The following is a 27,023-nucleotide window of genomic DNA, read 5'->3' on the forward strand; positions in this document are numbered from 1 at the left end:
AGGAGTGGGCTTATTAGGTCAAAGGAACAAATGGTTTTAAGACTTTCAAAATATGCTACTGAGGTTGTACTAATTGAAACTGCCCTTTACAGAATTTGAGGGGATGGGTTTTGCTGACAGCCTCACCAGTTCTGGGTATCATTATTTATATATCTATTTTGCAGTAGATTAAGTTATAATCACTATTTTCATTCACATTTGATTACCAGTAAAATTAAATCTTCTGCTTAATGTTTACTCCTCAGTTGTGTTTTTCTACTTTTGAATTGCCTTCTCCCCCCCTTTACCAAGTTATCTCGTGGCGAGTCAATTTCAAAGAAATTTATCTGTACCTGCTCTTTGTTTGCTGTAGGTATGAATATTTATAGGTATTTTTAATGGAATCCTTCCCTCTCTGTTTTTCTTTAAATGCCATACATGTGCATGCACACCCACCCACACACCCCAAATTGCCAAGTGTTGATCTTAAGTCAGCCTGGAGAAGGGAGAACTGCTCTCCCTCCTGGGGCCCCCACTGTGCCCAGCCCACTGCTGGGTTCCTGGTAAGCATGTGAGGGACAGAGCCGGGAGGCAGGCTGGGAAGTCTGCAGTTTCCTTTCTGGGCCAGAAATCGCTGAGCCATTGCACAGATTTAGAAACCTACAGGTGGTTGCAAACTGTAGGCGCATCTATCTCCAGCCTGCTCAGGCCCCTGCATTCCAGAGTTTTCTCTTCCGCTGTCTCCTTCCCTCCTCCAGAGCCAAGTTCCCAGCAACAAGGCCTAGCACAGCACTTCAGACAGTTGTGGGTGCATTTCTGCTCGGGTGTCACACGGCTTATGGGCTGTTTTGATGCATATTAGGAAAGAATGAACAAGCACTACACATTATGGCTTGGGACAAGGCTAAAGTTAATTTGACTCTTTCTTAAAGTAAATGGCAGACTACAGGCACACCTCAGAGATATGGGGTTCAGTTCCAGACCGCTGCAATAAAGCAAGTCACGTGAATTTTTTGGTTTCCCACTGCGTCTAAGTTATGTTTATACTATACTGTAGTCTATTAAGTGTGCAATAGCATTGCTTCTAAAAAGAACAATGTACATACCTTAATTAAACCATACCACATATTATAATAATGAAAACGTCTGAAATAGTGTGAGAATTACCAAAATGTGACACAGACACGAAGTGAGCAATGCTCTGTGAAAAATGGCACTGATAGATTTCCTCGACGCAGGGTTGCCACAAACGTTCAATTTGTAAAAACAAAAACAAAAACGCAACATCTGCAAAGTGCAATAAAACAAGGTGTGCCTATAGATGGCACAATGCTGTTGAGAAAGTAGAAGGCAGATGGTTGTTGTTGGGCAGCTTTGGGGATCAGCGCCAGCCTGGCCCTCTGCTAGTTGTGTGACCTTGGGTGCATCCCCTGGGCTCTCTGAGCCTGCTGCTTCTATTACATGGGGATCGCCCACTCCTCATTGGGTTATAAAGTCTGAGAGAAGAGCAAACGTCTTTCAAAGAGCAGTGCCTGCACTCTGGGATCGGCTGGTTGTAACCATGGCAACATGGCACCTGCTCAATCAATCACGACAGCCCTCCCCTCCCCCTTCCCTCCAGAGTGTGGGAATGAGCAGGACCGGCTCCCCGATTCCCATTCACTCCTAAAAACTCTAAAACTTTCTAGAGCTCCTTCTTCTAAACTTCACTGAGCATCTGCTGTGTGCCAGGCATTTACGTGTGGGGAGGCCAGGGACAGTCTGGCGTCTGGCCCTCTGGTGGCCCCGTGCCTCATGGCTGACGCTTCACCCTTTGCCCTGGACTCTGGACTTGGTGTAGAGAGGGCCCTGGGGACCCCCTACTGGTGGGCAGGTTTCACAGCCACCCAACACCCCCCCACCCCCAATCTCTCCAGTGCATGGCTGACCCCAGCAATCTAATGGACACGTTCTTGGAATCCGCCTGCTTTATTTTTTCAGTTGAAAACTCAAGGGAAAAGCCTCCCCCCAAAGAAAGTGAATGACTTTTAGGGCTGTACTCTTGGGGTCTGAGTGCACAGAGCACACGCCTGTGGAAACCGGCCCCCTGGAGCATTCAGTCTTAGAGTCAGGCTCTACCCCAAAGAGGGAAGCACCCAACCAGGCTTGTGGTTAAGGGATTTGGGACCACCAGTTTCCCCTCAAGGAACCTCATGCCTCAGGGGAGACCCTGAAGAGGGCAGGGGAAGCCAATCCCAAGCTAGGAGACCCGGGGCAGCCTGGCTCATACAGCAGAGGCTTCCGAAACAGCAGCCGGCGAGTGACTAAATATCTCAGGCAGAACAGTTGCTGGAGTGGCGTCCGTTCTCCAGCGCTGAGCCCAGCGGGCCAGGCTGCCTCCTGGAATTATGGGGCAGGTGTTGAGGGAGGGGGAGCCTTATCCAGACCAGTGTGGGCTCTACTGCCCCCAGAAGCACTCTGAAATCAATGCCTAACAGCCCTTCTTTCCTGGATCTGTATCCTTCCTGGTCTTCTCTGAGCTTCTTGGCATTTCGTGCTGCTTGTTCCGCCCCAGACAGGAATCTTGACCTTGCTGATGAGATGGGATTGTGGTAGAAGGAGAGGGAGTCTGAAATCTTTGGCAGCCTGGTGCTGGCTCAGGCAAAATCTCAAACTGCAACGAAAAAAGAAGAGAAGAGGAGTAAGGCTTTGCTGTAGGCCCAGAGGACAGGGAGCTCCCTCTGTTTCCTGGAAGCAAGCTGAGGGCCCCTGTTATAGCCCCTGGCATGCTGTAGGCCCAGCAGGGTCAGGCCTCGAGTGGCCCTCATTAAAAGGACATCTCCCCCTTTGGAAGAGCAGTGGGTATGGTTAGATGGTTCCCTGCACTTGTGAGACGTGCCCTCACCCCCACCCCAGGAGTTCCCGGCCTGGGAGAGGGCTGAACCCCAGCACGTGATGCTTTGGGAGCATGGAGGGTGCACCCAAAGTTGGGGGTAGAGGGGAGTTCAGGGGCTGAGTCCTGATGAAGAGAGGGTATCCAGGTCATGAAAGCAGCAGGGACATTCAGATGTTTCCAGAACATTTGGTGACATCTGAATGACTTCTCTGCACTTTCAGAAGGAGCCAGCCTTACCCCTTGGATATCCAGCTCACACTGAAGCAGGAACCTCTTCAACTTAGGAGTCACAGACCCAGGAAGACCCTTGGCACCTCTCTGGGCAAGGCACACTATCAGCAGGTGAGGTTTTTTTTGTTTTTTTTTAAATTTATTAATTTTTGGCCGTGTTGGGTCTTCGTTGCTATGCGCAGGCTTTCTCTAGTTGCATCGAGCGGGGGCTACTCTTTGTTGCGGTGAGAGGGGTTCTCATTGCAGTGGCTTCTCTTTGTTGCGGAGCACGGGCTCTAGGTGCGCGGGCTTCAGTAGTTGTGGCACACAGGCTTCAGTAGTTGTGGCTCGTGGGCTTAGTTGCTCCGCGGCATGTGAGATCTTCCCAGACCAGGGCTCGAACCCATGTCCCCTGCATTGGCAGGCAGATACTTAACCACTGTGCCACCAGGGAAGTCCCAGCAGGTGAGTTTTAATCTCTGTACTTCATTTCTTTTTCTGGTCTTACTGAGTGTGATGGGGTCATCAATACAATACATAATAGAAGCAGAGAGAAAGAGTGTCTATCTCCTTGCAGACATTAAAGGGACTGCTTCTGATGTTTCTCCATCAACTGTGATGTTAAAGGCTGGATACCAAATACCTCAAGTTACCAGGTTAAGGAAGGTCCCTCCTAGCCCTCATTTGCTAAGAGAATTTTTAAAAAAGAAAATATGAGCATTAGACAATCTTATTAAATGCCTTTTCTGTCATCTGTTGATAATATCTTTGGTTCTTTCCAGATATGATATTATATTTTTAAAAATTCCTAGTTCCCTGCCAAAATTTTTTTTTAACATCTTTATTGGAGTATAATTGCTTTACAATGGTGTGTTAGTTTCTACTTTATAACAAAGTGAATCAGCTATACATATACATATATCCCCATATCTCTTCCCTCTTGCGTCTCCCTCCCTCCCACCCTCCCTATCCCACCCCTCTAGGTGGTCACAAAGCACCGAGCTGATCTCCCTGTGCTATGCGGCTGCTTCCCACTAGCTATCTATTTTACATTTGGTAGTGTATATATGTCCATGCCACTCTCTCACTTTGTCCCAGCTTACCCTTCCCCCTCCCCGTGTCCTCAAGTCCATTCTCTAGTAGGTCTACGTCTTTATTCCCATCCTGCCCCTAGGTTCTTCATGACCTATTTTTTTTTTTTTTTTAGATTCCATATATATGTGTTAGCATACGGTATTTGTTTTTCTCTTTCTGACTTACTTCACTCTGTATGACAGACTCTAGGTCCATCCACTTCACTACAAATAACTCAATTTCATTTCCTTTTATGGTTCCTTTTGGTTTCATTTTATATTCCATATATACAATGGAATATTAAATATTCCTTTAATATTCCATTGTATGTATGTGCCACATCTTCTTTATCCATTCATCTGTCGATGGACACGTAGGTTGCTTCCATCTCTTGGCTATTGTAAATAGTGCTGCAGTGAACACTGTGGTACATGACTCTTTTTGAATTATGGTTTTCTCAGGGTATATGCCCAGTAGTGGGATTGCTGGGTCATATGGTAGTTCTATTTTTAGTGTTTTAAGTAACCTCCATACTGTTCTCCATAGTGGCTGTATCAATTTACATTCCCACCAACAGTGCAAAAGGGTTCCCTTTTCTCCACACCCTCTCCAGCATTTATTGTTTGTAGATTTTTTGAAGATGGCCATTCTGACTGGTGTGAGGTGATATCTCATTGTAGTTTTGATTTGCATTTCTCTAATGATTAATGATGTTGAGCATTCTTTCATGTGTTTGTTGGCAATCTGTGTATCTTCTTTGGAGAAATGTCTATTTAGGTCTTCTTCCCAATTTTGGATTGAGTTGTTTGTTTTTTTGATATTGAGCTGCATGAGCTGCTTGTAATCCCTGCCAAAATTTACGGTCTGTGTTGGATAAACCCATTTCTGAATTCCTGTGGGTTTGTGTCTATTGTCTGACTATGCTGGTTCTTGCTCTTAGAATTTTGTCTCCTTAAGTGTGTTCGTTTTTTATAATTACAGCGGTTATAAGTTCAGTGTTTAGAGTTGTATCACCATGCCTAGCATATAGAAGTAGGTGCTCAGTAAAAATTTTTTTTTTTTTTTTTAGTAAAAATTTTTTAATTAAAAAATTCTTAGTTGTGGCAAAATATACATAACAAAAAAATTGACCATCTTAATAAGTGCACAGGTCAGTAGTGTTAAGTGCTTTCACTTTGTTGTGCAACCATCACCACCATCCATTCTCCAGAACGCTTTTCATCTTGCAAAACTGAAACTCTGTCCCCATTAAACAACTCCTATTATCCTCTTAGACCAGCCCATGGCAACCATCATTCTGTGTTCTGTCTCTCTGAATTTGACAACTTTAGGTACCTCATAGAAGGGGAATCATACAAGCATTGGTCTTTTTGTGACTGGCTTATTTCACTTAGCACAATGTTCTCAAAGTTCATTCATGTTGTAGCTTGTGTCAGAATTTCCTTTTTAAGGCTGAATGATATTCCATTGTATGTATATACATATTTTGCTTATCTATTCAATTGCTGATGGTCACCTGGGTTGCTTATAACTTTTGGCTGTTGTGAATAATGATGCTATGATGGGTGTATAAATATCTTTGAGATCCTGCTTTCAATTCTTTTGGGGTATATACCCAGAAGTGGAATGACTGGATCATATGGTAATTTTATTTTTAATTTTTTTGAGGAACTGCCATGCTGTTTTCCATATTGGCTACACCATTTTACATTGCCACCAACAGTGCATGATGGTTCCAATTTCTTCACATCCTTGCTAACACTATTTTCTAATTTTTTGATAGTAGCCACCCTAATGGGTGTGAGTTTATATATCATTGTGGTTTTGATTCACATTTCCCTAATGATTGGTGATATCGAGCATCTTCTCATATACTTGTTGGTCATTTGTATATCTTCTTTGGAGGAATGTCTATTCAAGTCCTTTGACCAATTTTTTTTTTTTTATCAGAGTATAGTTGCTTTACAATATTGTGTTTGTTTATACTTTACAGCAAAGTGAATCAGCTATATGTATACATATATCCCCTCTTTTTTGGATTTCCTTCTCATTTAGGTCACCACAGAGCACTGAGTAGAGTTCCCTGTACTATACAGTAGGTTCTCATTAGTTATCTATTTTATACATAGTATCAATAGTGTATATATGTCAATCCCAATCTCCCAATTCATCCCCCCGCTTCCCCCTTGGTATCCATACATTTGTTCTCTACATCTGTGCCTCTGTTTCTGCTTTGTAAATAAGACTGTACCAATTTTTTCAGATTCCACATATATGCGTTAATATATGATATTTGCTTTTCTCTCTCTGACTTACTTCACTCTGTATGACAGTCTTTAGGTCCATCCATGTTTCTACAAATGACCCAATTTTGTTCCTTTTTATGGCTGAATAATATTCCATGGTATATATGTACCACATCTTCTTTATCCATTCCTGTTGAGGGACATTTAGGTTGCTTCCATGTCCTGGCTATTGTAAACAGTGCTGCAATGAACACTGGGGTGCATGCATCTTTTTGAATTATGGTTTTCTCTGGGTATATGCCCAGTAGTGGGATTGCTGGGTCATATGGGAGTTCTATTGTTAGTTTTTTGAGGCACCTCCATACTGTTCTCCATAGTGGCTGTACCAATTTACATTCCTACCAACAGTGTAGGAGAGTTCCCTTTTCTCCACACCCTCTCTCCAGCATTTATTGTTTGTAGATTTTTTTTTTTCTTAACTTTTGGGTTTATTTATTTATTTATTTATTTATTTATTTATGGCTGTGTTGGGTCTTCGTCTCTGTGCGAGGGCTTTCTCTAGCTGCAGCAAGCGGGGGCCACTCTTCATCACGGTGCGCGGGCCTCTCATTATCGCGGCCTCTCTTGTTGTGGAGCACAGGCTCCAGAGGCGCAGGCTCAGTAATTGTGGCTCACGGGCCTAGTTGCTCCGCGGCATGTGGGATCCTCCCAGACCAGGGCTCGAACCCATGTCCCCTGCATTGGCAGGCAGATTCTCAACCACTGTGCCACCAGGGAAGCCCTGTAGATTTTTTGATGGTAGCCATTCTGACTGGTGTGAGGTGATACCTCATTGTAGTTTGTTTTTTTTTAATTAATTAATTTATTTATTTATTTATGTTTGGCTGTGTTGGGTCTTCGCTTCTGTGCGAGGGCTTTCTCTAGTTGCGGCGAGCAGGGGCCACTGTTCATCGCGGTGCGCGGGCCTCTCACTGTCACGGCCTCTTTTGTTGCGGAGCACAGGCTCCAGACGCGCAGGCTCAGTAGTTGTGGTTCATGGGCCCAGTTGCTCCGTGGCATGTGGGATTTTCCCAGACCAGGGCTCGAACCCGTGTCCCCTGCATTGGCAGGCAGATTCTCAACCACTGCGCCACCGGGGAAGCCCCCTCATTGTAGTTTTGATTAGCATTTCTCTAATAATTAGTGATGTTGAGCATCTTTTCATGTGTTTGTTGGCCATCTGTATGTCTTCTTTGGAGAAATGTCTATTTAGGTCTTCTGCCCATTTTTTGACTGGGTTGTTTGGGTTTTTTGATATTGAGCTGCATGAGCTGTTTGTATATTTTGGAGATTAATCCGTTGTCAGTTATTTAATTTGCAAATATTTTCTCCCATTCCATAGGTTGCCTTTATACTCTGTTGATTGTGTCATTTCATGCACAGAAGTTTTTAATTTTGATGAAGTCCAATTGGTCTATTTATTCTTTTATTGCTTGTGCCTTTGGTGTCATATCCAAGAAGTCAATGCCAAATCCAATGTCATGAAGCTTTTCCCCTATGTTTTTTTGTAAGAGTTTTATAGTTTTAGTTCTTATATTTATGTATTTGATCCATTTTGAGCTAATGTTTTTATAGGGTGTTAAGGTAAGGGTCCAACTTCATTCTTTTCATGTAGATATTCAATTTTCCCAGCGCCGTTTGATGAAAAGATTGTACTTTCTCCATTGAATGGTCTTGACATCCGTGTCAAAAATTATTTGACCATATATGCAAGGGTTTATTTCTGGGCTACTTTATTCCTTTGGTCTATATGTCTGTCTTTATGCCAGTACCACACTGTTTTGATTACTGTAGCTTATGTTAAAAGTTTTGAAACCAGGAAGTGTGAGACCTCTAACTAACTTTGTTCTTTTTCAAGATTGCTTTGGCTACTTGGGGCCGCCTTGAGATTCTGTATGAATTTTAGGGTAGGTTTTTCTATTTCTGCAAAAAAAGCCATTGGGATTTTGACAGAGATTGCGTTAAATCTGTAGATCACTGAATAGTATTAATATCTTAATGATATTAAGTCTTTCAATCCATGAACATGGGATATCTTTCCATTTATTTGTATCTTCTTTAATTTCTTTCAGCAGTGCTTTGTAGTTTTCAGTGTATAAGTTTTTCACCTCTGTGGTTAAGTTTATTCCTAAGTATTTTATTCTTTTTGATGTTATTGTAAATGGAATTATTATTATTTTTTTTAATTTTTATTTTATTTTTGGTTGTGTTGGGTCTTCGTTTCTGTGCGAGGGCTTTCTCTAGTTGTGGCGAGCGGGGGCCACTTTTCATCGCGGTGCGCGGGCCTCACACTGTCGCGGCCTCTCTTGTTGCGGAGCCCAGGCTCCAGACACGCAGGCTCAGTAGTTGTGGCTCACGGGCCCAGTTGCTCCGCGGCATGTGGGATCTTCCCAGACCAGGGCTCGAACCCGTGTCCCCTGCATTGGCAGGCAGATTCTCAACCACTGTGCCACCAGGGAAGCCCATGGAATTATTTTCTTAATTTCCTTTTTGGAATGCTCATTGTTAGTGTATAGAAACACAATTGATTTTTTTTTTTATATTTATTTTTGGCTGTGTTGGGTCTTCGTTTCTGTGTGAGGGCTTTCTCCAGTTGTGGCGAGTGGGGGCCACTGTTCATCGCGGTGTGCGGGCCTCTCACCATCGTGGCCTCTCCCATTGCGGAGCACAGGCTCCAGATGCGCAGGCTCAGTAGTTGTGGCGCATGGGCTTACTCACTCCACGGCATGTGGGATCTTCCCAGACCAGGGCTCGAACCCGTGTCCCCTGCATTGGCAGGCAGATTCTTAACCACTGCGCCACCAGGGAAGCCCAACACAATTGATTTTTGTGTGTTGACTTACATTCTGCAACTTTGCCAAATTTGCTTACTAATTCTAATAGGTTTTTTAATTTTTTTAAGCTTTAGGGTTTTCTACATATACATGGTTTTTTAGGTATATATGATTGTGTCATTTGAGAACAGAGATAACTTTACCTCTTTCTTTCCAATTTGGATGCTTTCTGTTTCTTTTTCTTGCCTAATTGTTCTGGCTAGGACTTCTGATACTACTTTAAATTGAAGTGGCAAAAGTAGGCATCCTTGTCTTGTTCCTGATCTTAGAGGAAAAGCTTTCAGTCTTTTACCATGGAATATGGTGTTATCCATGGGCTTTTCAAATATGGCCTGTATTATGTTGAGGTAGTTTCCTTCTATTCTTAGTTTGTTGAGTGTTTTTATCATGAAAGGGTGTTGAATTTTGTCAACTGCTTTCTCTACATCAGTTGAGATGGTCATGTTTTTTTTTTCCTTCATTCTTTTAATGTGGTGTATTACATTGATTTTCCTATGTTGAACCATCCTTGCATTTCAGGAATAAACCCACTTGGTTATGGTGTATAATCTTTTTAATGTGCTCTTGAATTCTGTTTGCCAGTACAGCTGTTCCTCAGTATCCACGGGGATTGGTTCCACAGATACGAAAATCTGTGGATGCTAAAGTCCCTTATATAAAGTCCCTTATATAAAATGACATAATATTTGCATATAGCCTATGTACATTCTCCTGTATAGTTTAAATCATCTCTAGATTACTTATAGTACCTAATACAATATAAATGCTATGTAAATAGTTGCCAGAATGCAGCAAATTCAAGTTTTGCTTTTGGAACTTTCTGGATTTTTTTTCAAATATTTTCAATCCGTGGTTGATTGAATCTGTGGATGTGGAAATCATAGCTATGGAGGGCCAACTGTATTTTTTTTTTTTGATGATTTTTGCATCTATACGCATCAGGGATATTGTTCTGTAGTTTTCTTGAAGTGTCTTTGTCTGGCTTTGGTATCAAGATAATTCTGGCCTCATAAAATGGATTTGAAGATGTTCCCTCTTCAGTTTTTTGTACGAGTTTGAGGAGCCTTGGTTTCAATTCTCTAAATGCTTGGTAGAATTCACTAGTGAAGCCATCTGGTCCTGGGCTTTCCTTTGTTGGGAGGTTTTTGATTACTGATTCAATTTGCTTGCTAGTTATAGGTCTTTTCAGATTTCTGTTTCTTCATGATTCAGTTTTGGCAGGTAATATGTTTCTGGGAATTTATCCATTTCATCTAGATTGTCCAATTTGTTGTCACACAAGTGTTCATAGTACTCTCTCATAATCCTTTTTGGTTCTGTAAAAATCAGTTGTAATGTTCCCTATTTCACTTCTGATTTTACTTACTTGAGTCTTCTTTTTTCTCATTAGTCAGTCTAGCTAAAGATTTGTCAATTCTGTTGATCTTTTCAAAAAACCAACTTTTGGTTTTGTTGACTTTCTCTCTTGTTTTTCTACTCTCTACTTCATTTATCTCTGCACTAATCTTTATGATTTCCTTCCTTCTGCTAGCTTTGGGTTTGATTTGTTCTTCTCCAGGATCCTTAAGGAGTAAAGTTAGGGTGTTGATTTGAGCTCTTTTTTAATGTGAGGATTTACAGCTGTACATTTCCTTAGTAGCACTGCTTTCTCTAAATTCCATAGTTTTGGTGTGTTGTGTTTTTGTTTTCATTTGTCTCAAGATATTTTCTAATTTATTTTGTGATTTCTTTGACCCATTGGGTGTTTAAGAGTGTGCTGTTTAATTTTGTACAGTTTGTGATTTTTCCAGTTTTCTGTCTATTTTGAGTTTCTTTCCATTGTAATTGGAAAATAGTTTGTATGATTTCAGTTTTTAGAGGTTTATTAAGACTTGTTCTATGGCCTAATATATGGTCTAGCCTGGAGAATGTTCAATGTACACTTGAGAAAAATGGATACCCTGCTGTTGTTGGGTGGAGTGTTCTGTATATATCTGCTAGGTCTGATTGATCTACAGTGTTGTTCAAATTCTCTATTTCCTTATTGATCTTCTCTTTGGTTGTTCTATCCATTATTGAAAGTGTGCTCTCTTTTGGTTACTATTTGTATGGAATATTTTTTTTCCATCCTTTCACTTTCAACCTATGTGTGTCCTTAGATCTAAAGTGAGTCTCTTGAAGACAGCACAAATTGCATTTTTCAGCTCCAGAATTTGTTTACTGTAATTTCTACTTCTTTGTTGATATTCTCATTTTTCTCATATATTGTTTTCCTGATTTCACTTAGTTGTCTGCCATCTTTCTTCTCCTTCATCTGATTGAGCATACTTAAGACAGTTGTTTTAAAGCCTGTCAATAAGAGGCCTATGTTTGTTGAGAGTTAGTTAGTTTCTGGAGATTTACTGTGTTCCACTGAATGGGCCCTATCTCACTGTTTCTTTGTATGTCTTGTCATCTTTTGTTGGAACTGGGCATTTGAAAAGACATCCACCTCTCCCATGCTTTGCAGACTGTCCCTGTGCAGGGGAAGGCCTTCACTAATCAACCTGGTATGAAAGCTCGCTCAGGGTTCTCTCAAATACTTTCTACGGGTGCATCTTCCCTGGGCCTGAGTGTGTGCTTTAACTCCACATCCCCAGTAGACACAGCTGCTTTTAAATGTCCTAATTTCCCTAGCTTTCACCCCTGCTTCTTCTCAGGGGTTTAGATAGATATAGTATGGTATTCCTCTGTCCATAGTCTTGCTCCCAGTCACCTGCAGGACTGCAGACTCCCTGCAGCTGTCTCTGGCAGCAGCACCCACTCCTGCTTTCAGCAATCACCCACATGATATCCAAACTATGCCACCATTCTCATCATCACTAAAAGTCAAGAGAGACCTGTCCCTCTGGCAGGTCCCAGACAAGTCAGAACATTGCGAGCAAGTTCCACTCCTTTCCTTCCCTCCCAAGGGATGAGCCAGGAACTGGCTGGCTTCTTCAAAACTGTACTGTGGAAGGCAAGCACAAATGCCATGAAATTTCCTGCTGTTTAGAGTGAGACTTTTTCTCAATCAGGCAGTCACTTGGTTGTTGCTGCTGCTTAACTGGTTTCTAGGGTTCTCACAAAGCTACTTTGGTTCATATGTTGTTCTATATTCAGTGTTTCCATGGAAGACTGAGGATTTGTAGATTCCTAGCCTGCCACCTTGTTAATGTCACTCTCCTGTCTTCCCCTGGATTTTGATCCAGATATTTCCAATACCCCATTTTCTCTATCCTGTCTAACAAACATTATTAGATATCCCACCAGAAGGACTGTTCTGAATTAACTAGTTTAAATTGCCTACTTTAGTACACTGTTCTTAAATACCATCCTTGGGTTCCAGAGATTACTTCCAGTTGGTTATGATGTCTTCTTAGCTTATGTCTCAACATATTTTTGAACTTCACTCACTAACAAACATATTAGTAACATCTACATTCAAGTTTGCAGTTGGGCTTCTAACTTTCCTCTTGTATTGTCCTTGGGTTTTTGTCTCCCATAAGATAACACTAACTTCATTAAAATGAGGTGGGAAGAGGAAGGTTTCATTTTTCTACTCTGGAACAGTTATGGTAAATTATTACAACTTGCCTATAAAACTATGTGACGCTGATGTTTTATATTTAATTTTAAAGCCTTTTTATTTTAAAATAATTATAGAATTGCAGGTAGTTCAAAGATAGTACAGAGTGTCCTGTATATATTTCATCCCATTTCTACCAATGGTTAAATCTTCCATAATTATAGTACAGTATCAAAACCCAGACATTGACATTGGCAGAATGTGTGTGTGTATAGTTCTGTGACATTTTGTCACAGGCGTGGATTCATGTAACCACTACCACCATCAAAATACAGAACTGTTCCATCACCACAAACATCTCCCTTTTTCCACCCTGCTGTAGTCACACCCACTCCTCCTCCCAGTCGCTACTACTACTAACTGTTCTTTTACGAGTGTCATGAATAATTGCTCCGTTATCAAGGGGTCCACTGCTGTTGTCTGTTGCAGTCGCCAACTTCTGTGTCTATGTAGTGGGACTTTAGCTGTGGGAATCATGCACGACATTGGTTTCAGGTGTGCCCAGGGGTTCCCAGACCTTGTAGGGCGTGTACATTCACATCCCCTAACAGCAAGTCTGTGGTTCTAAGTTTTCAGCAGCTGACTTCATAGCTGCCTGACCTCCCCGAGCTCTCGTGTCCTGTGCTGGATGTCACAGGGCTCACTGGACCTGGGGTGGAGGGTGGAGGTTGTGGGCCTCTTTTTCTCTTTCTTAATAAGTACTCCTTTACACATAACTAACTTTGCTTTGACTCTTAGCTCACTGTACAACAGCTGAGTGCCTGCCCTCTTGGCGGAAGCTAAGAGAAAAGAATTGGTGTTCCCTCTGGGATGGAAGGCAGAGGTCAACCTTCCACCCCCAGGCAGGGGTCAGACTGCTTACCGCACTGTGGAGGAGGGTCCAGGGGCACGAAGCCCCGGGCACACAGGTGGATGTAGGCGGCCGCCAGGTTGCAGGCAGGTTGGCGCTCCTGGGTGCCACAGGTGTCCTGGACACATAGGCTGAGGAAGGGTGTGGGGTCCACCTGAAATCCAGCACCCACAGTCAGTGTCCTTGCCCACCACACCCTGGGGAGTAGCACAGAGGAGGGCTATAGGCTAGATCAGGGCAAGGGCCTTCTTTGTCCTGCGGTCCACCTGCTGAGTGGCCTCTGCAGCTGCACACTCACCACCCCGAAGCAGTTCCCCAGGCTGGAGCGGGGGTCCTGGAAGAAGGCCCGGCAGGTGGGGCTCTGTACCGGGCATGCCAGCCGAGTCTTCTCCACGGCCCTGCAGTCACCACCCACCTGGGGAGACGAACCCAAGACTCAGGCTCCTGCCTGGACCTCCTTTCTCCCAGGCAGCTCCACCGGGGGCTGCAGCCCCAGGAGGCAACCACCACCCCCTCGGACTGAGAGGTTCCCTGCAGATGTGGAACGTGCAGGCCCAGGAGCCTCGGAGATGGGGGCCCCACCCTCCTCAGGTCCACGGCCAATCCACACAGAGGCTTCCCTCTCCGGGGCGCGCCCGGCTCACACCTGTTCCCCTCTTCATCCACAGCCACGGCATCCTAGCGATGACGCCCAGCCCCGAGGGAGGGAGGGCTGGCTAGCCAGCTCACCTGCCAGGCGGGGGTGAACTCCTCCAGGCTGCTGGCCACCGTGCCGTCCGGCAGCATCAGCTCATTGCCTGCCTCGTTGTCGTTGGTGCCCAGAAGACCAGCGGACAGGCCTGGGGGGCAGGGAAGGCAGGACAGGCTGTGAGAGCCTGCTGGCCAGGGTTGGCGGGGGGGGCATGGCCAGACCCTGCGCCCTCCACGCCTGACCCCCCCCCCCCGCCCCAACACCGGTCCTGGCTCTGAAACTTCACCAGAGGGAGAGGAGAAAAAGGACTGAGAAAAGCATTTGTTCCCTCCCCGGGCCCTCCCCCATCCACCAGCCCCGTCCCGAGTGGTCGAGATGCAAGCTCTTTACAAGTGTTCCTGGGGCTGCCCAGCCAGATCAAGGGGAGCGGCACATCCCAGGGAAGGGGGCAGAGCTCTGGGCTCCAAGCCTGGCCCTGATGTTCGTGGCTGGAGGAGTGGGGGGCCAGTAAATTAAGCTGGGTCGTGTCACGTGTCCCAGGGGACAACAGGGGGAGGATCACATGAGAAGCAGACCGTGCGTACTTGAGTGCCTGAAACAGGGCCGCGGTCACCCAGCCGGGCTGCATCCAGAGTTGCACCGCCCCTGGAGTAGGGGCTGTCCCAGTGCTGGATGTGATCAAAGCCGGGAGAGATGGCCTTTGACCCTCTTCCAGTTCTGAGCTGTTTGGGCTGTTCTGATACCCGCTCGGGTTGTCAGCCCCGAGGAGCAGCAGAGGCCCAAGAGTGTCCCTGGGCCTCCCGCCCACAGCCTCCCAAGGACTCAGAGTGCTGCCCACTGGGACCTGTCAATCTCAGCCCTGGAAGCTGACCGCGCTGGCTCGGAGGCCGCCAGTGGGGGCCCAGACCCACCGTGCTGCCAGACGCTCAGAGTCAGGCTGCAGAGGCTGGCATGGAGGTCACAGACAGCAGACACACCGTCCTCACTGGTCAGCTCGATCCTGGGGACGTGGTCCCACCAGGTCTTGGCAGGAGGCAGATCCAGGTCCAGACAGCTCTCCGCAGGCAGGGAGGAGTTGTACAGCCTGTAGGTCTGTGGGCCAGACAGGGGCTGAGCAGGACAGGTGACAGTCTCCACGGGGCACAGGTGTGTGGACATGACAGGAGGCAGGAAAGTGTCTGGGCGACCTGCCCACCCGCCCCCCCTCACCCTGCTCTTGGAGGCTCACCTTCAGGCTGGGGTAGAGGACGAGGGTGGTGTGGTTCAACTCCACGGTCAGGGACGTGAGCCCCGAGCCCGCCCGGTTTAGTGTCAGCGAGAATGTGTCGTGAGCGAAGTCCTTGGCCAGCAGCAGGCTGCCGCAGCCGGCACTGATACCCCACACCCGGCCGTCGAAGGTCACCACATGCCTGGCTCCGGCCACCACAGCGTGGTCTGCAGAGAAGAGGCCGGACGCAGGGGGAGTGGGGCCCGCTGTGCCCGGGCCCTGAGCCCACGGGGCAGCCCAGCCTGTCCACAGCCTGCTCCCTGGCCCATGTCCTCATGGGCAGCCCACGTGGGGAGTGGGGTCTGCCCCCAAGAACCTCTGGCTTCAAGATGACTTGAGCTCTAGGGGTCCCCTAAGGTGAATGAGGTGTGATGCACGCTCCAACATGATGAACCTCAGAAACTTTACGCTGAGTGAAAAGCCCATTATAAAAGGGCACGTGTTACGTGATTCCATTCATACGCGGTGTCCAGAACAGGCAAATCCACAGAGGCAGAAAGTAGACTGGGGGTATAAGCTGAGGGATGGGGACACAGAGCTAAGGGATGCAGGGTGTCTTTTTGGGGTGATGAAGGTTCTGTAATTGACCGTGGTGATGGATACACACTAGCCACTGAATCAGACACTTTAAATGGGCAACCTGCAGTCTCCCGAGGCAACAGAAATAAAACCAAAAACAAACAAATGGGACCTAATCAAACTTACAAGCTTTTGCACAGCAAAGGAAATCACAAACAAAGCGAAAAGACAAGCTACAGGATGGGAGAGAATATTTGCAAAGGATGAGACCAACTAGGGCTTAATTTCCAAAATATGCAAACATTTCATACAGCTCAATATTAAAAAAACAAACAACCCAATCGAAAAATGGGCAGAAGACATAAACAAACATTTCTCCAAAGAAGAAATACAAATAGCCAATAGGCACATGAAAAGATGCTCAACATCGCTAATTATTAGAGAAATTCAAATCAAAGCTACAATGAGGTACCACTTCGCACTGGTCAGAATGGCATTAAAAAGTCTACAAATAACAAATGCTGGAGAGGATGTGGAGAACAGGGAACCCTCCTACACTGTTGGTGGGAATGTAAATTGGTACAACCACTACAGAGAACAGTATGGAGCTTACTTAAAAAACTAAAAACAGAACTACCATATGATCCAGCAATTCCACTCCTGGGCATATATCCAGACAAAACTCTAATTCAAAAAGATACATGCACCGCTATGTTCACTGCAGCATTATTCACAATAGCTAAGACATGGAAACAACCTAAATGTCCATCAACCGATGAATAGATAAAGAAGATGTGGTACATATATATACAATGGGATACTACTCAGCCATAAAAAAGAATGAAATGATGCCAGTTGCAGCAACATGGATGCAACTAGAGATTATCATGATATCACTTGTATGGGGAATCTAAAATATGACACAGGGACTTCCCTGGCGGTTCAGTGGTTAAGACTCCGCACTGCCAATGCAGGGGGCGCGGGTTTGGTCCCTGGTCGGAGAACTAAGATCCCACATGCTGTGGGGCGCAGCAAATGAAAGGAAATGAATGAAAAAATTTAAAAATATGACACAAATGAACCTATCTACAAAACAGAAACAGACTCACGGACATAGAGAACAGACTTGTGGTTGCCAAGGGGGTTGGGGGAGGGATGGAGTGGGAAGTTGGGGTTAGCAGATGTCAGCTATTATCTAAAGGATGGATAGACAACAAGGTCCTACTGTATAGCACAGGGAACTATATTCAATATCCTATGATAAACCATAATGGAAATGAATATTTAAAAAAGAGTGTATATATGTGTATAACTAACTGAGTCACTTTGCTATACAGCAGAAATTAACAAAACATTGTAATTCAATTTAAAGAAAAGAAAGAAAGAAAAAAAAGGACCACCAGGTTCCATGCTTTTGCCTCCAAATGGAACTAAGCACATCATTTTATTTATAAAGGTGAATACAAATGGTATTTTTCCATTTGTCTCTCATTTCTTGTCACCCTTGACTGAAGGTTAGAATTTGTTGAATTGTAACCACAGTTCAAAAAAAAAAGGGTGACCTGGGTGGTAGGTGGATTATACCTCAATGAAGCTACTGCAGAAAAGAGACGCATTCACTATTAAAAAAAAAAAGTACGGGGGACTTACCTGGTGGTCCAGTGGTTAAGAATCCACCTTCCAATGCAGGAGATGTGGGTTTGATCCCTGGTCAGGGAACTAAGATCGTACATGCCATGGGGCAACTAAGCCCATGCCCTGCAACTACTGAGCCCGCACACCACAACTAGAGAGCCCGTATGCCGCAACTACTGAGCCCGCGTGCTCTGGAGCCCACGTGCCACAACTAGAGAGAAGCCTGTGCGCTGCAACGAAAGATCCTGCATGCCGCAACTAAGACCCAATGAAGCCAAATAAATATTTTTTTAAAAAAGAAACAACAGAATGCCCCCACAAAAGTCAAATGTCTTCATTAAAAAAAAAAAAAAGTGGGGCTTCCCTGGTGGCGCAGTGGTTGAGAGTCTGCCTGCTAATGCAGGGGACACAGGTTCGAGGCCTAGGTCTGGGAGGATCCCACATGCCACGGAGCAACTGGGCCCGTGCGCCACAACTACTGAGCCTGCGCATCTGGAGTGGAGCCTGTGCTCCGCAACAAGAGAGGCCGCGACAGTGAGAGGCCCGCGCACCACGATGAAGAGTGGCCCCCGCTTGCCGCAACTGGAGAAAGCCCTCACACAGAAACGAAGACCCAACACAGCCATAAATAAATAAATAAATTAAAACAAACAAACAAACAAACAAAAAAAGTACGGCCAAAGGCTCCATCCAACAGGAGGGAGGTGCCATGTGGGCCAGGCCCGGCCCTCTTCACGGTGGGCAGAAGGTGGCCCGAGAGAGGGTAGTTCAGACCCCCCCCGAGCCGGCGCTGCTGCAGAGCAGAGGCTTGCATGGGGGTCGGGTAAGAAAAGCCCCACCCGTTGAACACACGCCCAGGCCAGGTACCCGGCAGCTGCTGGCCCGTGCCAGCCCATGATGGCCTCACGAGGAGAGTACTGGGAGCCCCTTGTCAGGTGTCAGAGCTGAAGGTCACAGGCCGGTCCAGGTTGCACACGTGGAACCCAAAGACCAGGCTGTTTCCAGTCGCCACGCTGCCTAGCGGACAAGTACCCCAGACTCTGGGGGGGCTCCCACCTGCCCAAGCCTCCGCCTTCCCACCTGTGAGATCACAAGACCCCATGCTACACACCAGTCCTTGCCAAGCTTTCCCACTGACTTGAGACCCTCCCGGGCACCAAAGGCACACGCACGTTACCACACAAGTGAGCCACGTTGCCCCCTCCAGGTGACAGAGAGGTGAGAAGACTCACCAGATCGCACTCAGGGGAGCGGATGCAAACTCCAGGGGCTCCAAGCCCCCAGGGCCCCCAGAGCTGCATCTGGTCCCAGCACTGCCTGTGGCTCCAGGCCTTGCCTGACGGACAGTCTGGACTCAATTAGTGGCCTTCCGGCTGCAACTGGAGGTCTGCCTGGTGCTTCTCCTGCAGAGTCCGCCTGGAGGGAGCTGGCCTGGCCCTCAGCCCCTCGCCACGCCTCCGCGCTGGGTTCCAGGCTCAGGCTTTTACTTTCTGGACAAAAACCTGGATCTGCAGCCCAACCCTCATCCTGTTTGATGTTGGGAAGCCCAGTAACCTCTGGAATCAGCCTGGGATCAGATGGGCCCAGCACTACAATGCTAAGTCTTCCCTGTGCTACTGGGGGATGGTCCCACTGTCTATCTGGCCCTGCCAGGTTCTGCTGCCACGTTCCAAAGTGCAGAGGGGTCCCGGGGAGGAGGGCGGCGTAGGACTCACATCCAGAGGGGGCCCCCAGCAGACGGCGTTTGAGACGGTGGTACTCGGCCAGCACGCTGGTCCCATACAGCTCTCGGAGTGGCCGCAGCAGCTTCTCCTCCACCAGGTGGCTGGTCACCCGGGCCACGTCCAGGGGCTCGTCCCCTGCAGGCAGCATCGGCAGCGTCACCACCACTGAGTGGTCCCTGGAGGGAGCACAGAGGAGCTGGGAGACCCCAGCACAAGTCGTGCCTGTCGGAGCCTCACTTTCCGCAGCCGCAGGATGGCCATGTAAGGGTCCGGCACAAGCTGACCTCCACGGAACGTCAGCCTCTTAGGGAGGGAACAGGCTTTGTTGGGGGAGGTGGCACAATGAGGTGGAGGCTGGGGGTAGAAGTGACTGTCCTATTTTAAGGACGCAGGCATCAGATCTCCTGCCAGGGGCCTGAACGTATGTGCCCTGGCAGGGCCTCCGGCCTGTGTGGGGAAGGGGCTCCTCAGGCCTGTCCCTGAGGCTGGCTCCGCTGCTCCGTCAGGGCCAGTGACTTCTCCAAAACCTCCAAATTGCTCTACGGCCCAGGCCTCAGAAAGCTGCCTCGGTGGGGTGTCCTGATGGCGTCTCAAACTCAGCAGGTCGGAAAGAGCTCCAGACCACCCGCTCCCACCACAGTAGGCTGAGCCACAGCCCCAAAGACGCCCAAGTCCCTGGAACCTATGACTGTGTTATCTTAGGAGGCCAAAGGGACTTTGCAGGTGTGACTACACTAAAGATTTTAAGACAGATTATCCAGGTGGCCAATGGAATCACAATGGACCTTATAAGAGAGGCAGGAGGGTCAGAGAGGAGATATAAGGACAACAGTCAGAGGGGAGAGGATGCTGCCCTGTTGGCTTTGAAGATGGAGGCGGGGGCCACGAGCCAAGGCAAGCAGGCGGCCTGCAGGGGCTGGGAAGGGAAGGGTTCTCCCCCGAGCCTCTCGGAGGAACCTGACATTCATTTTGAATTTCTGACCTCCAGAACTACACGAGAACACATCTGTGTCGCTGAAGCCACTGAACTTGTGGTAATTTGCTATGGCAGCCACAGGAAACCAACAAAACTCCAAGCTGCTCCCTGCACCCCAGTCATCCCCATTACTCCGTAGACGGACCCTCCATCCTTCCAGTCACCAAAGCCAAGACCCTGGGAGTCATCCCTGGCTCTTCTCTTTCACCACCTCCATCCAATCTGTCAGCCAATCCTACAGGCTTGTCCTTACAACACCCGGAACCTGACCGCCTCGCACCCCCTCCGCGGCTGCCACTGCTCGGCGCAGCTACTCTCCCGTCTCGCCTGGACCATTCTAAACTGGGCTCCCTGCTTCTATCCCCCTCCCTGCCCCCAGTCTTTATTCTCAACACTGGGGCCAGAGGGATCTTTTTAAATGAAAGGTAGATCATATCCTTCCTCAGCTCAAAACCTCCTGTGTGTTCCCATTTCAGAGTAAGAGACAAAGGCCCCAGGCTGCCCGGAACCCCGTTACCCCGCCGACTCCTCTACTCTCCACTCCAGCCCCCCTGGCTTCCTTCAGATTCCTCAAGCAGGAAGTGCACTCCCACCCCTGGGCCTTTGCACCAGCTGTGCCCTCCGCCTGGAACGCTCTTCCCATGATGTGCACCCGGCTCACTCCCTCATCCGTCAAGCCCTTGCTCAAATGCTACCTTCTCACTGAAGCCAACCACAGCCTCACTCTTTATAATGCCCCCCTCGGGGACTTCCCTGGCGGTCCAGTGGTTAAGACTCTGCGCTTCCACTGCAGGGGGCACGGGTTGGATTCCTGGTTGGGGAACTAAGATCCCGTGTGCCCCACAGCCAAAATAAACAAAAAGATTTAAAAAATAAAAATAAAATAAAATGCCCCGCAACAAGAGAGGCCACGACAGTGAGAGGCCCGCACACCGCGATGAAGAGTGGGCCCCGCTTGCCGCAACTAGAGGAAGCCCTCGCGCAGAAACGAAGATCCAACACAGCCATAAATTAATTAATTAATTAATTTTTTTAAAAAATGCCCCCATCAACCCACATGTCCTGCCTTTTTTTTTTTTTCTGTAGCACTTGGTACCTAACATACTAGCTCAGAGGTCGGTAGAGTGTGGTCCGTGGCCAAATCCAACCTGTGTCCTGCTTTTGGATGGCCTGCAAGCTAAGAATGGCTTTTACTGTTTAAAGGATTCTTAACAAAAACAAAAAAACGAAGGCTACTTGAGAGACCATCGGGCTACAAATCCTGAACACATCACTCTCAGGCCCTTTATAGGGAAGGCCTGCTGCCCCTGAGGGTAGATAACCTGGTCACTGTGTTCAGTGAACGTCTCCCTGCTCAGCCATGGCCTTCGTGAGGGCCAGGATCTGTCCCGCTCACCGCTGCATCTGCACACCTAAAACAGCGCCTGCTCAAAGTGAGTGCTCATAAAATATCCGCGGAATGAAGAATAAGCCTCAGTTTCCTTATCTGTAAAATGGGGCTGAAAATGTCTCTATGGCAGGGCTGTCAGGGTAGCAGATGAGACAGAGGGTGTGCCTGGCGTGGGGCAGGACCGCAGAGGGGACAAGTTACCTGGCTGAGAAGCTGTACATGTCCAACAAGGGTTTGCAGAGCCGCCTCAGTGCCTGTGAGAACACAGCTTCAGCCCAAGACAGCATCTGGTGGGTGGCCTGGAGCAGGTGGGGGCAGTGAGAGCCGTCAGGGCCATCCCTGCCTGCAGGGCCGCCTCCCTCCCCCTCGCCCCACCTCACCAGCTCCAGGGCGCCCCTCGTGGCCTCCAGCGCTGCCGCGATGGGCCCGGACCCCCAGGTCCCCGGCGTCCCGGACACCCAGGCCTGCAGCCGCTGCACGGCCTCCTCGGCCCGCTCCTGCCACACCTTGTCCAGGGGCTGCACTGTCACCTCCAAGTAGGCGTCCTTCAGCGTGGCCAGGGGCTCTGCAAAGGCAGCCACCACGCACCGTGAGGCCTCCCGGCCCTGGTGGCAGGTGAGATGCCGCTACCCGCATCCCAGGCCCACACAGGAAAACCAGCCCCCCGACGACCCGGGCCTCCAGGAAGGAAATAGGGCCTGTGACCTGGAATGAGGTGGTGGCACTAGAGACTGGAAAAGAGTTAGCCCGGCAGGCCTGAGACTGCCCGACTGCAAGGCCTGTTCACAGGGTCAGCCCTGGCTGGATTCTGGGGGGTTCCCACCATTCCCAGACCTGATAAGAGGGCCTCGCTGTGCCTGGATTGCACGAGCAATGTGGTTTATGCTGAACACCCCCTTTCCTTCTGCGAGTCTGGAATGTTGGTCTGTGCCAGGCAGAGGCTCCTACGTGACCAGCCCCCAGTGAGAAGCCTGGACGCAGGGTCTCTAACGAGCTCCCCTGGCAGACAGCGTTTGACACGTGTTGCCACAATTCAAAGCTGGGGGAGTGGAGGGAGTCCCGTGTGCCCCCACTGGGAGAGGAGTCTGGAAGCTCGTGCTTGGTCTCCCTAGAACCTCCCCTGCACCTGTCCCTCCGCCACCTGGCTCTGTATCCTGTCCCTGTAGCAAATCATAGCTGTGGGCGCAACTACGTCCTGAGAGCTGTGAGTCCTAGTGAATCACGAGGCTGGGGGTGGCCCTGGGATTCTGACAAAGGGACACAAGCAGGGGTGAGAGGACATTTAATAGCCTGTCTGGCCCGAGCACTGGCCAGTCAGAGGGACGGCCGCCCTGGTGCTGGGCAGGGTCCTGGGGCTCCCTGCTGGGCCAGCTGTCAGCCCTGGTGCTCCTGGCCCCGGGAGAGGCTGGAGGGTCCCAGCACTGCCAGGAGGGCGTTCGGGACAGCAGCCTTCACAACCCGCATGGTTTCACTGGTGCTTATCACAGAACCAGAAATAGGCCCTAGAATCTATGGCAGTGGGCCTAATAGAAGTAAAGCTGTATACCCAAAAGAAATCAGGCGGGGACTGAAGAAACTTGGGCAGCAGTCCCAGAAGAGATAAGGCAGCGGGCATGAGGGATATGGGCTTGGAGACTGACAAGAATGGACACTGTTCCAAAACTCTGAAGGCTATAGGTCCGTGAGAAATAAGGCAGAGGGTCTAAATGAAGTTGGGCTGCAGGCCTGCCAGAAATCAGGTGGCCTTTCTGGTTGAGCCAGTACCCCAGGCCAAGCGTGAGGGGCCTGGGGTCGGGGGCCCTGGGATCAGGCGTGGATTTGGGTGCAGGGTCACGCCCTGTCTCCTGCACTCACGTTCCAGCTCAGCCCGCAGCTGCTCCAGCCCTGCCTGCAGCCTCTCCAGGTAGAGCGGCACGCGGTGTGTCAGCCCCTGCCTGGCCCGGCTCTGGTCCCACAGCGCGGCCACCGCCCGGCCACTCTCCCTCACGGCCCCCAGCCCCGCCTGGCACAGCTGCAGAAGGGGGCCTGCCGCGCCATCCAGGGCGCCCGCCGGCTGCACCTGGGCAGGGGAACAGGGGCAGGATCAACGTGAGGGTCTGGGGCACAGAAAGCTCCAGGAGACCCTCATGTCCGTGAGGGAGGCCCAGGATGAGCCAGAGGGCTGACCCTCCACAGCCTCACGCTCCCTCCCATTCTCCAAGGGTGCCCCCGACATGCCAGTGCACTCTACCCACCAGGCGCTGGAACCGTCTCACGTAGGCGTCCAAGCCCTGGATCTTCTCCTCCAGCCGGGCTTGCACCTGGGACCCAAGAGTGGCCACCCTGGACTGCGGACACAGAGGGACAGGCTGGGCCTCACGGGGATGAAGTGGACAGAATGCTCTCGGTGCCAGCAGCAACGCCCGAGGATGTGTTGGCCACGCTACGGGCTGTCTGCCTCTGGTTTCCTTGGTACTCCTGGACTTAGGGATCCTGGTGCTGTGGCCTCTGCCCGGGCAGGGTGGGGGTGGGGGGGTAGGAATAACACCCCTCCTCCCCCCCAGCCCTCGGCCCCCTCACCTCCACGTGGCCCAGCAGGGTCCCCTGGCAGCCGTATGCAGCCAAGCGGAGGCTCTGGTTGGCAGCCTGCAGGGTCAGGCGTCCCAGGGGCTGGACGGGCTGCCCGCTGTCCTGGAGCAGGGCCTCCACCTCCGCAGTCCGCCTGTGGGCACACGCCCGCAGCACCACGCTCTCCTCTTGGCTCCCTGGGGCCAGGAGGGGACCTGCTGTTGTGCCCAGGACTCGTCCATCTGCCTCCCAGCTGCCCACTCCTCCCGCTCTCCACAGCCTTCTGTAGCTCCCCACTGCCCACAGGCAGAGTCTCAAAGGCCCTAGGATTTGAGGGCCTTGAACTGAGCTGCCTAAATCAACCTCCAAACCCCCCGAAGCCTGGTTTCTTCCCCATCCCCCAGCCCACACCCACCTCTGGTCCAGACTTATCCCAGCCTCTCCTGGCACCACAGGTGACCACAGGGAGCTTATCATCACCTCCAAGCTGGGGGTGCCACCAAGTCCTACCAGGGCTTCCTTTGACTTCGAGCTCTCAGCACCCCAATCTCTGTCCACTCTTGGGCCAAGCTGGGGCCTTGGCCAGGCCGCTGAGCCACACCGGTACCTCCACTCACCTTCCTCGTGGGCCACCGAGGCCTGGAAGCAGTTCGGGGCCCGGGACACCAACAGTCTCACTTTCTCGTCCCCGTCGTCCACATTTCCCTCCAGCTGGACCAAGCTTCGAGAAGCTGAGGTGGAGACCCGGCCCAGCAGGCCAAACTGCTGAGCCTTGGGGCCGCGGAGCTGGGAGGCAAAGGGCAGAGGCCTGAGTGCAGCCTGGCCTCTGCCTTCTGGCCCCTGTTGGCCCCAGGCCCGGGGAGAGGTGGCTGAGGAGGGTGAGGTTGAACCTGCAGGGAAAAGGCAATGCCCACCCACCCCCCATATCTTCAGGGGCACTGGGTCCCCCCACCTTACACCCCTGCCACAGGGCTCAGAATCCCTACCAATTGCAGAACATGCTTATTAAAATCCACATCCAGGGACCTAACCAAGCGCGGCGCACAGCATCCAAGTAGCTTAAAAATTCCTGCTGCCGAGGCCTCACCCCAGAGATTCTGACTTAACTGATAGGGGGAGGGGCTGGGCACTGGCATTTTTACGTTCCCACTGCCCAGGTGTCTCCACCTACAGGCCAGGTTTTCCGTGTTTGCATGAGAACCACTGCAAATGTCTCCACAAGTTCAAGGAGACATCGTGGGTAGCACCTGGCATAAAGGCCGGCACTGAGCAGTTCATCCCAGCCCTTGCAGCCACCAGCCTTGAGGGAAGGGGACACAAGACAGGAGGGTTTCGAATGGGGTGGGGCAAAGGCAGGAAAAGCCTCAGAGGCCTTAAGAGAAGGAACCCTAGGGAGACCTTGCAGGGGGGAGGCCAACGGGCTGATTGAGAAGCCGTTGTAGGGGAGGGGAGCCACCTCTGGCCTGAACTCAGCTGCTCTGTATTCTAGTCCAGCTATTGCGGCTGACAAGCTGTGCAGCCTTGAGTAAGTGTGTTACCCTCTCTGGGCCTCAGTTTCAAAATCTATAAGATCAGATATAGAATGGTGGTTCTCAAAATTTATCAGGAATCAGAATGTGTGTGCGTGTGCGTGTGCGTGTGTGTATGTGTGTGTAGGTGTGTTATGGGCTTATGTTCCTCAAAAAGATCTGTTGAAGTTCTAACCCTTGCTACCTGTAAATGTGATGTTATTTGGAAATAGGTTCTTTGTAGATGAAATAAAATTACGATGACGTCATACTGGATTAGGGTGGGCCCTAAATCCAATAACTGGTGTCCTTATAAGAAGGCCATGTGAAGACAGAGACAGAGATTGGAATAACGCAGCCACAAGCCAAGGAACGCCTGGATTGCTGGCAGCCCCCAGAAGCTGGAAGAGGCAAGGAAGGATCCTTTCCTGGAGCTTCTGGAAGGAGCATGACCCTGCTGACGCCTTGACTTTAGACCTCTAACCTCCAGAGCTGTGAAAGAAGGAATTTCTGTCGTGCTAAACCACTGAGTTGGGGCTAATTTGTTACAGCAGCCCTAGGAATCCAATTCAGGGTGCTCACTAAACATGCAGCTTCCTGAGTGGGTGGGAGGGGTGGAGCCCAGGAATCCTTAGGAGATTTCACAGTGCATGAGGTGAGCCTGAGGGGGGTGTCTGCAGACCACACCAAGGTGTCCGTCCTAGTCACCGTCGCTGAGTGGCGAGCGCCCCAGCAGCTGGGGTGAGTGCCTGACCTCCCGAATCTGTCCCCCTTCTCCACCAGGTTGGTGTAGAGACCAAACAAGGCTGTAGAAAGGCCTCTCTCCACACCACGGACCCCAAAATGGGGCAAGCAGAGAGGGGGTGGGCAAGGGAGAGGCGGTTAGAACCAGCTGCCCACATGCTCGGGATGGGAGCAGGAGGACCAGCCACTCCCTGACCGCCCACCGCGGGCTGGGCGCCACGGGGCTCACTCCCAGGCCTCCGGTTCTGGGGAAGTGAGCCTTGGGGCACCGGGATTACAGGTGCGGGAGTGGCTGGGGGCCTGGCTGGCAAACGGGGAAATGAGAGCCA

General features: G+C 49.7%; 1 protein-coding gene across 1 annotated transcript in view; it reads right to left on the minus strand.

The window, feature by feature from the left end:
- Positions 1–1,966: 1,966 nt before the first annotated feature.
- The window catches only part of LOC137750418 (uncharacterized), a 183,452-nt gene continuing 158,395 nt past the window's right edge, over positions 1,967–27,023 (minus strand). The window contains exons 57-69 of the mRNA XM_068524779.1: positions 25,060–25,228; positions 24,455–24,639; positions 24,130–24,222; positions 23,750–23,954; positions 22,276–22,460; positions 22,097–22,194; positions 19,521–19,705; positions 15,613–15,818; positions 15,296–15,476; positions 14,423–14,532; positions 13,992–14,108; positions 13,706–13,847; positions 1,967–2,632 (exon numbers count right to left, since the gene is read on the minus strand). Coding sequence (XP_068380880.1) covers positions 2,628–2,632; positions 13,706–13,847; positions 13,992–14,108; positions 14,423–14,532; positions 15,296–15,476; positions 15,613–15,818; positions 19,521–19,705; positions 22,097–22,194; positions 22,276–22,460; positions 23,750–23,954; positions 24,130–24,222; positions 24,455–24,639; positions 25,060–25,228 — 1,881 coding nt within the window. The 3' untranslated portion in view covers positions 1,967–2,627. The remainder of the gene's footprint in view (positions 2,633–13,705; positions 13,848–13,991; positions 14,109–14,422; positions 14,533–15,295; positions 15,477–15,612; positions 15,819–19,520; positions 19,706–22,096; positions 22,195–22,275; positions 22,461–23,749; positions 23,955–24,129; positions 24,223–24,454; positions 24,640–25,059; positions 25,229–27,023) is intronic.

This window comes from Eschrichtius robustus, chromosome 16, assembly GCF_028021215.1.
Source record: "Eschrichtius robustus isolate mEscRob2 chromosome 16, mEscRob2.pri, whole genome shotgun sequence".
Lineage (NCBI taxonomy): Eukaryota > Metazoa > Chordata > Mammalia > Artiodactyla > Eschrichtiidae > Eschrichtius > Eschrichtius robustus.